This window comes from Zalophus californianus, chromosome 9, assembly GCF_009762305.2.
Source record: "Zalophus californianus isolate mZalCal1 chromosome 9, mZalCal1.pri.v2, whole genome shotgun sequence".
Lineage (NCBI taxonomy): Eukaryota > Metazoa > Chordata > Mammalia > Carnivora > Otariidae > Zalophus > Zalophus californianus.
This window is the reverse complement of record NC_045603.1, coordinates 75,441,147-75,458,674: the sequence shown is the minus strand read 5'-3', so window position 1 is coordinate 75,458,674 and position 17,528 is coordinate 75,441,147. Positions and strand designations below refer to the sequence as shown.

Below are 17,528 nucleotides of genomic sequence, written 5' to 3'. Positions count from 1 at the left end.
CCCAGCTCTTTTTGTAACATTTGAAGATTTACTTTTCCACAAAACTTGTATTGAAGATGTCATAATAATATAGCAGTAAGTGTTATTTATAATACTATGATGCAGTGATATAGGAGCTGCTGGGAAGAAGCCATGAAATCTTTCCAGGCCAGTTTATGAAGTAAAAATGGACATTGGGACTGGATTTGTGAAGGATTAGTAAGAGGTTATCAAACAAGGAATAAGGGAGGTAGGTATACTCTGAGTGAAAGAGGGAACACCTACCTGATAGGAGCTGAGAAGCATTCTGACCCCAGGCTTTCATAATACTTTGTATAAATCTTCGTTAGAGTATTTTTTCACATTATGCTATAATCTTATTTATTTCATAATTGTGCTAGGAGTCTGGGCATTTGCAGGCAATGAATGACTGTGTCTTCTTTGTCTTCCTCAATGCCTGGTATATAATAGGTAGCCAGTAAATGCTTACTGAATGAGTGAAGGTATGCAAGACCATATGTTAGAAACATCTAAGAATTTAGTGGGCTCCAGAATAAGGCTTAGTGTGGGCATTGGTAAGAGATAAAGCTGGATAAGCTTTTTATGCAAGGCTGAAGGGTTTGGGTTTACCCTGTAAGGAGTTGTAGTGCCATTGAGGATATCTGAGAAGGGAGTGGGTAATGTGATCAGACTTATAATTTAGAAAGATAACAGTTTTAAGCCATGCAGAGCATAGACTGGAGGAGCTGTATCAAAAGTTGAAGGCTGAAGGGGTACGTGCACCCCGATGTTTATAGCAGCAATATCCATAATACCCAAACTATGGAAAGAACCAAGATGTCTGTCGACAGATGAATGGATAAAGAAGATATGGTATACAGACACACACACACACACACACACACACACACACACACACACACACACACACGCTGGAATATTATGCAGCCATCAAAAGGAATGAAATCTTGCCATTTGCAACGATGTGGATGGAACTGGAGGGTATTATGCTGAGCGAAATAAGTCAATCAGAGAAAGACATGTATCATATGATCTCACTGATATGAGGAATTCTTAATCTCAGGAAACAAACTGAGGGTTGCTGGAGTGGTGGGGGTGGGTGGGATGGGGTGGCTGGGAGATAGACATTGGGGAGGGTATGTGCTAATGTGAGCACTGTGAATTGTGTAAGACTGATGAATCACAGACTTGTACCTCTGAAACAAATAATACATTATATGTTAAAAAAAAAAAAAGATAGCAGGAAGGGAAAAATGAAGGGGGGGAAATAGGAGGGGGAGATGTACCATGAGAGACTATGGACTCTGAGAAAAAACTGAGGGTTCTAGAGGGGAGGGGGTTGGGAGGATGGGTTAGCCTGGTGATGGGTATTAAAGAGGGCACGTTCTGCGTGGAGCACTGGGTGTTACATGCAAACAATGAATCATGGAACACTATATCAAAAACTAATGATGTAATGTATGGTGATTAACATAACAATAAAAAATAAATAAGAGTTGAAGGCTAAGTGGGGTATAGGGTGTGTGTATACTTGGAGGCAAGTGAAACAATCCAGGTGTTGGGAGAAAATATTTGAACTTTTGATTATTTTTAAAAAATCCTTATCAGTATTTATTATGTATGTTGAAAAATCATCTTAGTTATTACATCTGTTGATGGTGACTTCGTCGTCTGAATGTTACATTGTCACATCCCATGTGTTAGGTAAGGCTTCCTGAAAGGAGAAAGACAGCCCTGTGACTCAGAAGGGATAGCAGGGCTTTTTTGTCTTTGCTTTTAATATTTTGCTAAACGGTACAGTTCGTATGTATTTGGTTCAGTGGATTTATACAATATATTGGCTAGCTTTAAACTCTCACAAAATGATACATGAGTGCAAAAATACTCTTAAGGAAACCACAGTTTGAAGATAAGCCTAACAATAAAATGCAAGTTAACAATAAGTAAATAGGAGAACTTGCACTTCTAGTAGCTCTGAGTCACATTATGCGAAAATAATGTTTAACCTGATAGGACAAGAGGGTGACCAAAAAACTAAAATCAGAATTATCACAAAGATTCTTTGAAGTCTGGGTGTATATCCAGTGTGCAGTATGAACTTTGACTTAAGCTTTACTGTGCTTTGAGATATTAAGTAATATTATGAAGCCAGTATTTAAAACTGCTTTTCATTTTATCTTTATTATCCTCTTATTAAAAGTTCTATTTTTGTGTATTTTATAATATACTAGTATAGTCATCCATGTATAATTTATAAATACTCATCTCTTGGGGTGCAGAGTCAGAAGTTTTAATGGGTTGTATGAAAAAAACTTGAGAAGATTGGTTTAGAGAAATGCTGAAAAACTAAGGCAAAGAAGAGTTGGTGATCTGAGGATCTACTTAGATTCTTACTAGGTACTGTAGACTTTATGGTGTCCTTTGTATATTTTCTGTGATAAGTTAATGTTACTCCTCTGACATAGACACTCATTTTATAGACAGCAAAACTGAGGTTCAGAGAAATGAAATACCTTGCCCAAGATCCCAATTACTGTATTACAGATTAAGTATTTCACCCAGGTCTCTTAAAAATTCATGGGCTTTCTACATATTGTTTCTATTGAATAACTAGGGATTTTAAAATGCTGTTAACTGAGATAAAGAATACAAGTAATCCATTTTTTCCAGTGGATTACTAGTGAATTTTTAATGAAGTTGTATTTATAGAAACCCTGCTTGAAACATCTAATCCATATGTGATGTGTGTTGTTCCTGTGTCTGAGGGTTCAGCATTTATTCATCGTGTTCAAAGTTAATATTGATTTTTCTAAGTTTTTGTATGTTAATAGAATACCCACTTAGGAAAAAAAATATTTTTCCTTTCGAAAGTCAGTCCTAATCTGAATCAGGAACATATGGGGGGAGAAACATAAGCAATATTCAACTCACACTGATGTAAATACACAATTTACTGTTGTATTTAATTAAGCCCTTGTCAGATGAAGGTTTTCATGGCTCCTTATGTATCTCCAGGCTTGTAATAAAAGTTTTCAAATGATTTGTTCAGTCTTAGAAGCTAACTAGGTGAAGAAAAATGCCTCAGAGCTTAAGAAGCTTTTACTCGATGACTTTAGTCATAATATTTCCCCTGATTCATCTGTTTCTTTGGTTCTTTTGGTGTCTTTTTGCCAGGTACTTTATTTATTTGCTGTGGATTTATAAACTAGCAGAAGTGGAATTTGAGTCTGCATATTTCCACAGAACACTGAGAGATACTATAAAGCAAACAGAAACCTTCGGGGGGAATTTCAAAAATGTTGTGTATTTTTTAAATGGAAGTATCTACTTGTTCCCAATTTATGCCCTCTGCCCTGTAACTATTATCTTTGTCTTTTTAAAGGTTTTAACTATGACCTTTTTGTTATGGATTTGGTTTGGTTTCTGCATAAAGTCAGGTGGCTAATAACAAGTAAACACTGCATATCTGTCCTAGGAGAGTTGGTATAAAAATTACTTTTCCGTTCTCCATGTGGCAGCCTTAAATGCCTTCACAGGTTACTCCATGGTTTGCCTTTCCTGATAATTGTCAAATACGATAATGCATTACTTCTTTTTCTGCATATTTCTTTTTCATCTATGAGGAAGCCACTATATGCTTGTATTTAAAATGAAACTAAATTTTCATCTAAATAGGTTTGCAAGTATTTTTTTTAAAGATTTTATTTATCTGAGAGAGAGAGATAGCGAAAGCAGGAACACAAGCAGAGGGAGAGCAGCCCCCCCCCCCCCCCCCCCCCCCCCCCCCCCCCCCCCCCCCCCCCCCCCCCCCCCCCCCCCCCCCCCAGCCCACCCCCCCCCCCCCGCCGAGCAGGGAGCCCAAGACTAGGCTCAGACCCTGGGACCATGACCCAAGCTGAAGGCAGACGCCTAACACTGAGCCACCCAGGCGCCCCACAAATATTTTTAGTAATAGACAAAAGGCTGGAGACAGTTTGTAAGTGCAGAAATGCTTGGGACTCTACTTAGCTCCCTAAAGCTGCCCACCTTCCCCCCCCCCCCCGCCCCCTGCCACCACCCTCCTCTCCAGACCTCCAGTTCTTTCAAGAAAGTATAACCAGGGCCACAATAAGGGAGAGAATACAACAAACACATGCCAGGCACGGTATGTAGCTGTGTAGTACCCATTATGGAATACATTATTTCCATTTTACATGGGAGGAAACTAGGCTTCAGAGAATTTAAATGTGTTTTCAAGGTTATACCCCCAGTAACTGACAAAGTGGGGATTGATTTCTGACTGTAGTCCCATTGCTTTAATTTTTCTTCAGAAAGATAACCTATATATAAAAAAATCTTAGCTTGGTGTCTGTCACATGGTAGGTTCTTAATAAATGTAGGTTCTCTTTAATCTTTTTCTGAACTGTTCTTCCTTTCATTGAAACAGTTAAAAAAAAAAAAAAAGACAAAGAGGATTAGCTGCTGTTTCTCCCCTTTAGGGAAGGGTCAACTTGATTAAAAGAAAGGAAATGTGCTACATATCCCTATGCTATTTTATCCCTTTTGGGCTCAGCATGAGGGGACCATTCAGAGAGCTTTTATCTTTTTCACTCTTGTTACTGAAGTACAGTTGACATACAATGTTATATTAGTTTCAGGTATACAATATAGTGATTCAACAACTCTGTATATTACTCAGTGCTCACCACAAGTATAGTTATCTCTGTCACCATACAGCATTATTACAGTATTATCAACTCTATTTCCTGGGCTGTACTTTTCATTTCATCCCCATGACTTATTCTATAACTGGAAGTTGGTACCTCTTAATCCCTTTCAATTACTTGCCCACCCTCCACAGAGAGTTTTTCTATTTTGAATATAAGTGAGAGCCAACTGAACTGTAGAAAGCTGGAGGCCATTTGACCCCTTAATAATAAGGGTTATTAAGGAAGGGTTTGTTTGAAAAAAAATTTTTTTTTAAGATTTATTTGAGAGAGACAGCATGAGCAGGGCAGGGGAAGAGGGAGAGGGACAAGCAGGCTCCCCGCTGAGCAGGGAGCCCCATGAGGGGCTTGATCCCAGGACCCTGAGATCATGACCTGAGTCGAAGGTAGATGCTTAACTGACTGAACCATCCAGGCGCCCGGAAGATTTTTTTTTTTTGAATAAGTAAGCGTTTCTGGAGCTTAGCTTTGCATATAAGGCCAGGTGGCTCCTGAAGCAAAGAAAAGAGGGAGTTCTGACAAGTTTTGTTTCTCAAACTTAGATATATTAAGTAGTGATGAGTCTCATCAGGGCCCTTGGACATATGTGAATGGTCCATGTGGTGACATTCGTAAATGCTAGTTTGTGAATGCCCCTTTGGGACCCCAGAGTTGTGTAGCACAGTTGCCTTGAATCTAATAGATGGATAATTTCTGATTACGGATCATTTTCTACTTGTATGGGTCTTTAAGTCTCTTTAAAATCCCATCTGTATGTTTTACCATTTAAACAAATGGTAGCAAATATAGTGGCTTCTCCATTGATGGCTCCTTTGGAAGTGAAGGTTGTCCTAATGAAGACAGGCTTTGTGAGGTAGGAGGCATCTGAAAGCTAGGATCCAAGGGAAGAGGCTCCGTCTCAGCAGGGGGCTGAGGAAAAAAACTTAATTGGCTGAGGGAACCGATCTTGAATGCAAGGAGTGAACACTTGCTCTGGTCATGTTAATCCTTGCTGCCACTAGGTGGCAGGACAGGCAAGAATCCTAGGCGGACCTAGAAGGTTAGGAAGCCGGGTCAGCCCTGCCTGCGGGGGTGGGAGAGGGCGGCGTAGCCAGTCAGGATGCCACAGGGAAAGAATTTGTGCCCTAGAGTTTGTGTCTTTGCTACTTACTTTAATTCTGATGAAGTTTCTGGTGATGGAATTTATTACTTAGAATGTGTCCTCTTAAAGGCATGAATCATAAAATCTTAGCTGTCAAAACCCCACAAAGTTCTGTGACCAGGCAGTTAAGACACTGTTATACTTACTTTATAGATGCACAAATAGAGGTCCATGGAGATGTCGGCTTTCCCAAGATCTTACAGCAAGTCACTGGCTGTTCTTGCTCATCGAGTTCCAGTTCTGTGCCAAGTAAGCTATTGTTTTAAGTGCTGTCTATTTATGGAGAAAGCTAGAGGCGGGAGGATGTTCTAAATTGTACCTTCTGGTTATCCATAATCCTGAAAGTAGGCCCTATCCTGCCCAGACCAGGCACTGCTGGTCAGTGGGTGGTAATGACCAAACTTGTCAGTCCTGTGACTACAAGAAAATGACCTTCATTAGGTCATCATTTAAAATGCAGAACTATGAAGTGTAGCTGCCACATCGTACTTATAGGATTGGGGGGATTAAAGGAGGATGTCTGTATGTGTGCCTAGCGTATAATCTAACACCATACCTAGGATTAATAAAATGTTTTTTCCTCTGTACTTGCCCTCTCCCTCATGGTTCATTTCATATCTGTCTCTTGATTTAAAGATATTATATCAGTTATTTGGACCTATTAGTGATCAGTTGGACCAGTGTGCTAAAGTAGGAGGGAGAACTTTCTTAACAGTCTAGCCTTTTAAACTTTCTTTTGTGATCGCAATGACCTTTTAAAAAGTAGTGTTACCATCAGTTACTTATTTTCAAAAGGAGAGCAGTCAGTAACTGCTTTTGAATAGTGGTTTTCAAACTTATGAACCACAATCCCGTATAACACTGTGTGTGTGTGTGTGTATACACATGTGTATCTGGAATAAAATTTATCCTTTGTGTGTACATAACTCCGTTTTCTGTCAGATCCACTAATGGAATGAGACCGCGGTTTGAAAAATCTTATGCCTTAGAAAAGAAGATAAGAAAACATTCTTTTTTGGCGGATTGGCAACATCCAGGGCCAAATTCAAAATACGAATGTGTTAGAAGGTGGGGGAGAGACAGTAAAGTATCTCCCAAACCAAGAGGGCACTTTGAGACCAGAAAATGAAGCAGGCCACTTCATATATGTTACAGAGTTTGATTCAGGGTAACTGACTGACGGGGTTGATCAGGCAGAAGATGATGATCCATAGCAGCTGCATAGCTATTCTCCACAAAGTCCAGGCCTTAGTCCACAGATTTTATAGAGCGAGGGGACACACAGAAGGGCACTGTAGTAGGACCAAAGGGTTTGCATGCACCTCGAAGGGTTTGCATGCACCCAATTGACAGCTACCCTTTAATTAGATCTTTTGGCACCACCTGTGCAGCAGGAAAGAAGGAAGACTATGTTATCTCTAACAGATTCCTGGGAGGTCATTGAGCAAACATGAGCAAGATGGAGGCCCAGGGTGGAGTCAGTATTGTCAGCACTCCTACAGAAGAGGAACTTGAAACATGCAAGTTTGGGTCGTAGACCTTGGACCTTCAGATGGGGCATTGTCATTTTTATTAGCTCTCCCTACACGTACTCATGCCCAGAACTATGATTAAAGGCAGTGAGAACAGAAAGAAAAATGCAACATAGGTACTGTGAATCACAGCTAATGGTCTTGCTAAAACTTTTACTCACCCTGTATGTCTTCTGTGGATAGTTTTAAACTTACTTCTTACAGTTCTTGGATCAGCGGGCTTGTGTTAACTCATATCACCTAGCAAATCCACTTGACACAGCTTTGGAAATCCAGGTGTGAATGAAACAGACTGCTGCCTCAGCTGCTGACAGACTAGGGCAGTGGTGTGGGCTGGTGCTGTCTTGTTCATAACGTGGTGTGTGTGGCCTCATTTGCTCCTCATAATCCTGTGAGAGAAGGTGAAATTGGCTTCTTTGTTCAATATGACCACCTGTACCAAAAAGCAAACAGAACCCAGGGATCTGCAAGGTTAGCTAGCTTGCTCACAGTCACATAGCTAGTACAGGAGATGCTAGTAAAGTGTCAATCCAGGTCCACCTTACTACTAAAACCTTGATGCCAAAATCTTCTATAATATGAAATTGGAAATGTCAATGTCAAGAGTATTTTTATTGCGGCTTACATACAAATTAAAATACTAATTCTTTTGGAGACAAGTTCAAGAGCATAGCACAAGAAAGTATCCCTCACTTATCATTGTTTAAAGGCAAATAACCCATTCTTACAGACTTTGTACTTCAGATATTTAAGATGCCTTCACTGGGAGGATACCATCCCCACAGATGATTTTTTCCCCTCTGTGCAGCAAACCTGGAAGCCAGTGCCTGTGTTTTATGGTTTGTCTTGACTGTTTTTGTTCTGAAGAACCCGAGCAGTAGGCAAGTGGGTGGTATCGTCGTTGGCGATATTGAGGTCTGAAAAGGTTACGTGAGAATTTAAATGAGAACTTGGATCTTCTGACCGCCTGCCCACTTCTTTGCAGAAGCATTAAGCCATGTGGGCAGAGCAATTGAATGTTTTGGGTAAAGGCCCAAGGTCTAAAATGGCAGAGGAAGAGCACCACGTAATGTACTTGCCATTTAAGTTTAGAATGTAGCCATATCAAGACTGTGTTTGGTCAATGTTCTATAAAGTGATCCCATAACAGAAAAATTAAGTTCTGCACTTACTGGCTATTTTACATAGCCAATAAGCAGCCAACTCAACAGGCAGAAGGGTTATTCGAGTTGTGATACTTCCTTTCTGTCCCAACTTTTTTTTTTTTTTTTCCTAAGTCAGCTCCATGCCCAGCGTGGAGCCCAGCATAGGGCTATGAACTCACAACCCTGAGATCAAGACCTGAGCTAAGATCAAGAGCCAGACATTAACCAACTGAGCTACCCAAGTGCCCCCCAACTTCCTTTTAAAGTTTTTGCTAAGCACGTATTTGCATGTGACCCAATAAAACATGCTGTGCAAATAAACACTGGATTTATCCGTGGCTTTTAAATGTGTTTGGTCCCTTTCAGCTGAAATTCATGATTCTACAAAAGATTAAAAAGGATAAGTGTGAGTAGGGCATGTATATCATAACCGGTGAAAGGCTGATTCAGTTATAAAACAATAAGGAGAATGGATAAAGTTTATTAATGGTTTCCTATGTGTCAGGCAACGTTCAAGGGTTTTACCCATTTTATCTTATGAAATCTCCTCAAAAACCAGTTGAAGGTCAATACTGTTCTGGTTTTTACAGATGAGGAAACCAAGCCACTAATAATTTAGGTTAATAAACTAATAGATTCATAAACTTAATCGAGGGTCATATTGTGATAAGTGGTAGAGCAAGTATAATCTGACTTGAGATCTTATGCTTTTGATAACTGTTATATATCCTCCCTGTGTAAAAGAAATTAAACTAAGTTAATAGAAAAATGTGTCCTAATTGTAGTTTTATTAATTTATATTCTGATCTTGTACAAGTCAGTTTATCTCTTTTTATCTTTGTGTCCTCATCTCTAAATTGTATATAATATCTATTCTGCCTACAACTTCAATTTGTGATAAGGATTAAAAACTAGAGTGGTATAGTGGCCCTAGGGCAGGATATATTGTGGAAATGAGAGGTGATGAGGTAAAGACAATAGAAAGTATAGTGTTGTGTTTTTTTTAAGATTTTATTTATATATTTGACAGAGAAAGAGCACAAGGAGGGGGAGCAGGAGAGGGAGAAGCAGGCTCCTTGCTAAGCAGGGAGCCCAATGAGGGGCTCGATCACAGGACCCTGAGCCAAAGGCAGATGCTTAACTGACTGAGCCACCCAGGTACCCCTAGAAAGTATAGGTTTAAAAAGCTTATATGCAAGAAATATTTCAACACGTTGGTGTGGTGGCACTTACTTTTCTCCCAACATGGAAACTGTGAGAGCATGGAGAAGTAGCAGTTTCAATGATCAGAGGATGGTTGTAAGGGATGCCCTGTAGGTGCCACTGCTCAGTGGGGGCAGGCCACATTAGACAGCAGCAAGATGAGAGAAGGGTGATGTGGTGGGGGAAGTTAGGATGAAGCATGACCACAGGTGGTGTGTTTACAGTGGGTCATTTGCTTAAGCAGGCAAATGTTGGTGGAGGGGGTGAGAACCGGGTAGAGGAGTACCATAACTATTTAGGTTAATATTTGGTAATACTAAGGTATTTTGAGGCAAGCATGAATAGTTCAGTCACTTGTAATGGAGAAAAATGTGTGATGCTCCAAAACAGAGATCAGTGTACTTTCTACCACTGTCTGTTGTCTCTGCCTCCCATTTTCCTTTCAATTCCATAATGGCCTCAGCAGGTCATTGCTAAGGCCAATTTATCTAATTATGTGATTTTGTTTATATTATGTTTGTGTTTCAAAGCTTTGAGCAGAGTATAAATTGCCTTCAGCACTCTTTCTCTTCTTAGGAATCTAATAAGTAAGGGATAATAAGGTGTGCCTAGCTATATCCTATTCCAGGCATATTCATGTATTCCTAAACAGCATGATTTGCTGGCGAGCACCACGATTGGAAGAAGGGTTAGGCATGTTCTGGTCAGGAGAGGCCATTTCCCCCTCATTGAATGACTCTTCCTGTGTAGATATTAAACTGCTAGTAGCCAGGCTATGACGTCCCAAAGGGGATCCCTGTATTCAGGATTTTCAGAGAAACAGGACCAGTAGGGTGTGTGGGTATGTGAATGTGTGCACGTGTATTATAAGGAATTGGCTTGTGGGTTTGTGGAGTCTGGCAAGTCCAAATCAGCAGGCTGAAGACCCAGGAGAGCCAGCGATGTAGATGACGTCTGAAGGCAATCTGCTGGAGACTTCTCTCTTGGGAAGGCTGGGTATTTTGTAGTTCTATCGGGGCTGTCCGCTGATTGAACGAGGCCTGCCACATTATGGAGGGCAGTCTGTTTACTCAGAAATCACTGATTTAAATGTTAGTCTTATCCAGAAACACTCTCCAAGTGGGCACATAGAATTAGCCATCACAGCCCTCTGTGAGGTGTGCTATAGGCAAGGCCTTCATAGGACTTTAGAACGCTTACCATCTTATCCTCAGAACATCTCTTAAATGCCAGCATTTTTTGTTCAGTGTATTAGGTAGAAATTCTATAACCTGTTTGAATCAAATTAACAGATAAGTTACTTTTAAAATTGTATAATGGCGGGGGGGTGGGGCGCCTGGGTGGCTCAGTAGGTTAAACATTCTGCCTTCGGCTCAGGTCATGGTCCCAGGGTCCTGGGATCGAGCCCCACATGGGGCTACCTGCTCGGCGGGAAGCCTGCTTCTCCCTCTCCCACTCCCCCTGCTTGTGTTCCCTCTCTCTCTGTCAAATATATAAATAAGTAATAATCTTAAAAAATAAAAATAAAATTGTATAATAGGGGCGCCTGAGTGGCTCAGTTGGTTAAGTGTCTGCCTTCAGCTCAGGTGTCTGCTCAGCAGGGAGCCTGCTTCTCCCTTTCCCTCTGCTGCTCCCCCCTGCTTGTGCGCGCTCTCTCTCTCTCTCTCTCTCTGTCAGATAAATAAATAAAATATTTAAAAAAATTGTGTAATAGTTTACAAATGCAAGGAATTTAGGGAAGTGGTGAGTGGAGAGGGTGTGGGTAGAGTTAAGTGTAAATGGGTGTATTACCACCTGTCATGAGGAGTACAGTTTGTCAAGAGAACAATAAACCCTTGTTTTTGTGAGTGTACTGCACATTAACATACACTGTGTGTGTGTCGGGGGTGGGGGCGGGCTGCTTCTTAGAACCTTCTCTTAGATCTGCAGGAAAATCCCGTCTTCATTTTGGGGAGGAGTGGCTTGGTGGGGCCTTTGGAACTCTGGTTCTTCTACCTAACCCCTGAATTCTTACCTTCTGGCCCTGCTGCAGGCTCCCTGAGAGGACCCCTTAAGTTGTGCTGTGAGCCCACGGGTTGAAGAGTTGCATGGATAAATAAAACTGGTTTACATAGCAGCTATTTTCTGGGCCATATTGTTTCATAAACCTTGGGAGAATCTAATGATTTGGAAGGGGTGATTTTGTTGCTAATACACTTAGAGATAGAGCAACCACAATTTTAATTCTTCTAGTTAGTATAGAACAGTATTTTGCACCTAGTTGCTCAGTGAATGTTTGGAAAGCTTTATTCTCTTTCTGTATTCATTCTCTTTTCTCTCTCACTTCTGATGTTCCCTGCAGCTCATGTTTGAATGCCTGTGATAGGAAGAATGCTGTATTATTTTTTTTTCCTTAGGAGAGATGAAGTAAATAGAAGTTTTAGATTCCCTTGAGAAATTTTTAAATGAGATTAATCTTAGTATCACAGTGGAAATAAAGTGCTTAATACTCAATATTACATACCATCTAATACCTTTTAGAGTATGTTTTTATAACTGAAATCTTTCATTTTACTCTAGAGAGTAAGCCTTTTTTTCGTTTGACTTGCAGAAATGGTGGTGGTTTTATTTTCCAGTGAACTCTTACAACAAAATGTTCATTAATTAAAAATAGCTGCCCCATACAGGAAACAGCTCATATAGCAGCTCCTGACACTGTTCTAAAAACAGACTTGAGCCACTCTGAGTGCTAAAGAGCAATGAACACTGAATACCATGTGAACAAATTCGGGTAAAAGCATGCTGTTTTTTAAGAAGGCTCTGTGTGCCTTTCTCTTCATGTTTTTCTGTTGATAAGAATCATGTGCTTACTATTAAAAACCAAATATTATAGCAGTATATTCTGTAGAAAGTGAAGTCCTCACCCAGATTGTGGTGTCTAGTTAGTCTGGTGGTTTCTACCAGATTTTTTTTCTGTGCGTATACAAGAAGGATAGACTTATTTTTAAAATGGGATTATATGTTCTTTCAACTTGGTTTTTCACTGATATGTATTGGAAATTTTCCATATCACATTTCTCAAAATCCTCTTCCTTTATTATTTAAGTTAGCATAGTATTTCACCGTATAGCTGTAATACAATTTGTTTAAACCAGTTCTCGATTAATAGACTTAGGAGTTGATACTCTTGTTATTTTTTTTTCCTTGAAGATCATTGTTTTTAGGGCAGATGTACTTGCAATTGAACAAAGTTACATATATTATACGGGTAGTGTAATATTTTGAGAGTTTACTGTGTGTCTGGAACTTTTCTAAGCATTATCCTGTGAAAATTAGAATAATTCTGTGTTATAAGGGATTTATTATTGTCTGTATTCTCGAGATGCAGAAAGCCTCCGAGATCCTTGCATGCCATCATGACCGTACCTAAGATAAACTGAAAGATAGGGGTGACTGGGCTAGACACGTGAGAGCCCTTTAAATCCAGAGGAGCTAAGCAGAAGGACAGTTGCTGTGTCAGCATAAGACAAAGCAGAGTTGAGAAATTCTTACTGGTGTTACTGATGTTAAAAGAAAACCTTTGCTGGTTGCTATAACACCTGGCTTCTCGAAGCCCTGCCATCTTAAACCTTGTGACTGTGCCTGGGAGATTCCCTGGCTGTCACCACAGACTGCTTGGTATTTGTGTGCCCCCAGCCTCTCTTCCAAATTCCTGAGACACAGGGCCTTTCCTTGGATTGGTCTGTACTCCTGGTGTGCCTTGCTGAGCACCAAGAGATGTCAGCTACTGCTGAGATTCCCATCCCTGGCCAGTCCTCTCTGGTGGCTTGTGTAGCTGCTCATTGCTTTCTACTGAAAATGAGAACTTTCTACTGACTTGGACTCTAAGATAGACTCTATGAAAAGTCTCCTGAGACCTAGAAGGTTTATTTCATTTGCTTAAATGATTGTTGAGTTGATCCTAGGTATAATAGGATGAATTTGTAGAGGGGGGAAAAAAAGTTTACTGCACGTTACAGTTCTTCATAATTAAGTAGCCTAGTGTGACTAGGAGAGAAGTGAAGCTTAAAATACCACTAAAAGCGACCTGTTTGGGTTATTAATGGCCGTGTAATAAACCACTCCAAAACTTGATAGTCTAAAACAGCGACTTATCTCCTGATTCAGTACGTTGACCAGGAGGCTCTGTTCTATGTGGTGTCATCTGGATGCTGGGTTGGCTGTGGTGCTCTGAGGCTGGCTTGGGAGCTGGGACTCAGTGGCTGCTTAGGTACCCTTGTGGTGTCTGGGTTCCAAAATGGAAGAAGTAGATGCTGCCCAACCAGTTAAGGGCTAGGCCCAGAACTGGCACTGCATCATTTCTGACATATACTAATGGTTTCAGCAGTAATAGGCCTGGCCCAGCGTCCATGTGGGACGGGACTGTACAAGGGCGTGAATACCCACAAGTGTGGTTCATTGGAGGTGACCACCAGAATGACAGTTTACCATAGTGTGCTCTCTGGCCCCTCACATGTGCAGACTACGCTAGCCCACACACAAGACCCCCACAAGCCTCACTCTGTTGCTATGTTAGCTGGAGTCCAGAAGCTCATCTAAATCAGGTCCAGGTGCAGATGAGGCTCTTTGGGTACAGCTAATCTCAAACAAATTCCTGTGAACTAAAGGCACAAGTTATTTGCTCTCCTACTCCCACCCAACATACAACGGCAAGGCAGGGACAGGAAAATTGCAACAGACACTCTCCTTCAAAAAGGTATTAGAGGCTGTGGAGAAGTCATAACACAGATACGCTGCTGATGGGAATGTAAAATGGTGCCATCACTTTGCAAACAGTCTGGCAATTCCATAAAAGGTTAAACATAGAGTTACCATTTGACCTATCTACCTAAGAGAAAGGAAAAAATATGCCTACCCAAAACTTGTGCATGAATACAACTTAGCAACATTATAATAGCCAAAAGGTGGAAACAACTCAAATATCTATCAAATGATGGATAGAAACATGAATTCTGGTATATCCATACAGTGGAATGAAGTACTGATAATATACTGCAACATGGATAAACCTTGAAAATATGCTAGGTACAAGAGATTGTCCCAGAGAGCACATATCGTCTGATTCCATTTATATGAAATGTCCTTAATAGGTAAATCTGTAGAAACAAAGTAGATTAGCAGCTTCTTAGAGCCAGTGGGATGGGTGTATGGGGGGTGATAACTAAGGGTACAGGTTTCTTTTTGAGGTGATGGAAATGTTTTAAAGCTATCTGGTTTTATCTGTGGATATACTTAAAACCACTGAGTTGCAAACTTCAGGTAAATTGTATGGCATGTGACTTATATCTCAGTAAAGCTATTATTTAAAAAAGAAAAAAACAAAAAAAAAACAGAAAGGGGAAATGGGAGACACCTAGCAGTCCCTGGTCCACAACAGTGCTAAAATCCAGCTAGGTAAATGTCAATGGTTCCTTGTTTAGGGAGTAGTTTTTTTGTTTTTGTTTTTTTAGGGGGGCAGAGGGAGAGAGAGAATCCCAAGCAGGATCTACACCCAGCACAGAGCCTGATGCAGGGCTCAGTCTCACGATCCCGAGACTATTACCTGAGCTGAAATCAAGAGTTGGATGCCCAGCTGACTGAGCCACCCAGGCGCCCTAGGACTAGTTTATAATCTGGGTGGTTCTTCATGGCTCTTGTCTCTACTCTCTATGCTCCTGGTTATGTCCTCTAAATCTTACTTTTCCATAAGAAATGACTTATGTTTGTAGCCTCTTCCTGTCTGAATAAGGGCCCTGGTATTTTTCATTTTGAACTATGTCTTTTTAGTCCAGACTGATGGTCTTTCCATTGATATGTTTTCAGAGTTTTTAGGAGTATTCTCATGGATTGCTTTGGGGTTCACAACATTAGATTAAACCATTCCCACAGATCTCTTTGAAACAGGGCTCTACCTTAAACTGCCTTTAAGTCAGGACATTACGTGAAAATACCATTAAGATTCTTAAAAGCTCAGGGCACCTGGGTGGCTTAGTTGGTTGAGTGCCTGCGTTTGGTTCAGTTCATTATCTGGGGGTCCTGGGATCGAGCCCAGTGCTGGGCTACCTGCTCAAAGGGGAGTCTACTTCTCTCTCTCTCTGCCCCTTACCGTCTTCCCCATTTGTGCTCTCTCTCTCTCTCAAATAAATAAATAAAATCTTTAAAAAAAAAAATCTTACAAGCTCTACTGTCTGGTAGAGATGGTTCTTAAGACACACTTAAAATCCTGCAAAGCCTTTTGGTCTAGCACTGTCATTTGCAAAGTATGGTCTCTGTACCAGCAGCATTAGCATCACTTGGGAACTACAGAGGTCAGACCCCATAGCAGACTTGCTGAATCAAATTGTGAGGATCGGATGCAGCAGTCTGGGTTTTAACATGCTTCCCCCGCCAACCCCAGCTGAGTTTGGTGCATACGAAGTTTTAGAACCACTGGTCTAACAATCTATGAGGAACCAACCACCTAAAATCTTTGAGGGCTCAGAAAAGGTTTTGAGGCCACATTTTACTGGCACTCCAGGGTTTGATCTTTGCCTTGAGCTTTTTGCTAAGCTGCTGGAATGAGGAATGGTTTTATTTTTGAACCCATCAAGTCCACTCCTTTTTATTTCCTCTAAATTCTACTTGAAAAGGAGCCAAACTGTTCCTTTTTTAGTTCATTTCACCCATATTTTGTCATAGGTGGCTAACGTGAACCATTTTGTACTTTCAGCATTCTTCCTGCAATTCTCCTTAGTCAGATCCATGAGTTCATTGGGTGCCCTTTCTATTCCCATGCTACTGCATGCTTTGGGTTTGATAATTATTCTGCCAGCACGTGATGTAGGTTCCCTTTCTTCAGCCACTGGTAACATTTCTTCACATTTTCAGATCTTTATTAACTGTCTCCTCGAGATTCTTCTAACTTCTGCCCATCACCTGGACCCAAAGCTGATATATATTTTAGGTTTTTGTTCCAGCCCCTCTTCTGGTTCCAAACTTTGTTTTGGTTATCTGTTGCTGCCTAACAAATCATCCCCAAATTTAGTGGCTTAAGACAACAACTATTTTGGGGGCACCTGGATGGCTCATTTGGTTAAGGGTCTACCTTTGGCTCAGGTCATGATCTCAGGTTCGTGGGGTAGAGCCCCACGTCAGGCTCTCTGCTCAGCGGAACCTGCTGCTCCCTCTCCCTCTGCCTGCTTATGTGCTCTCTCTCTGTCAAGTAAATAAATAAATCTTAAAAAAAAAAAAAAGAACTATTTTCTTGCTCACAACTTTGGGTTCTGGCCAGGGTTTGGTAAGGATGGCTCATTTCTGGTCTACGTGTTGTCTGCTGGAACAGATTGATTAAGGCTATAAGATTTATTTCCAAGGTAGCTCACTTGCAGGGCTGGCAGCTTGGTGCCATCAGCTGTGATTTTAGCTGGAGTTGTCAGCTGGGCCTTCATTCTCTTCCATGTAGGCCTTTCTCATGCGTGTAGCTATTTGGATGTTTTCATAACATGACAGCTGGACTCCAAAAAGGAAAGAGAAATTGCCAGGCTTCTTAAAGATGGAGCTCAGAACTGGTGCAATAGTCATTTCTGCTGTTTTCTGTTGGATAGTCGTTCAAGGAGGTGGAGAAATAGACCTTACCTCTTGGTGTGGGAGTGGTGGCAAAGAATTTGTGGCTGTCATTAACCCACTTGTAACCTGTTAGAGATATTTTTGAGTTTTGTTTTTGGTGTTTTGCTTTTGCTTTTGGTTTTTGTAGTACTGAAAAGGCACTCAGTGTAAGTTGTAAATTCATCAGTTTACAAGTTAA

At 40.8% G+C, this 17,528-nt stretch overlaps 1 protein-coding gene across 1 annotated transcript in view; it reads left to right on the top strand.

Moving 5' to 3' along the window:
* Nucleotides 1-17,528, top strand: part of FGD4 (FYVE, RhoGEF and PH domain containing 4) — a 201,846-nt gene that overhangs the window by 46,066 nt on the left and 138,252 nt on the right. Inside the window, exon 2 of the mRNA XM_027593581.2 lies at nt 6,001-6,096. Coding sequence (XP_027449382.1) covers nt 6,001-6,096 — 96 coding nt within the window. The remainder of the gene's footprint in view (nt 1-6,000; nt 6,097-17,528) is intronic.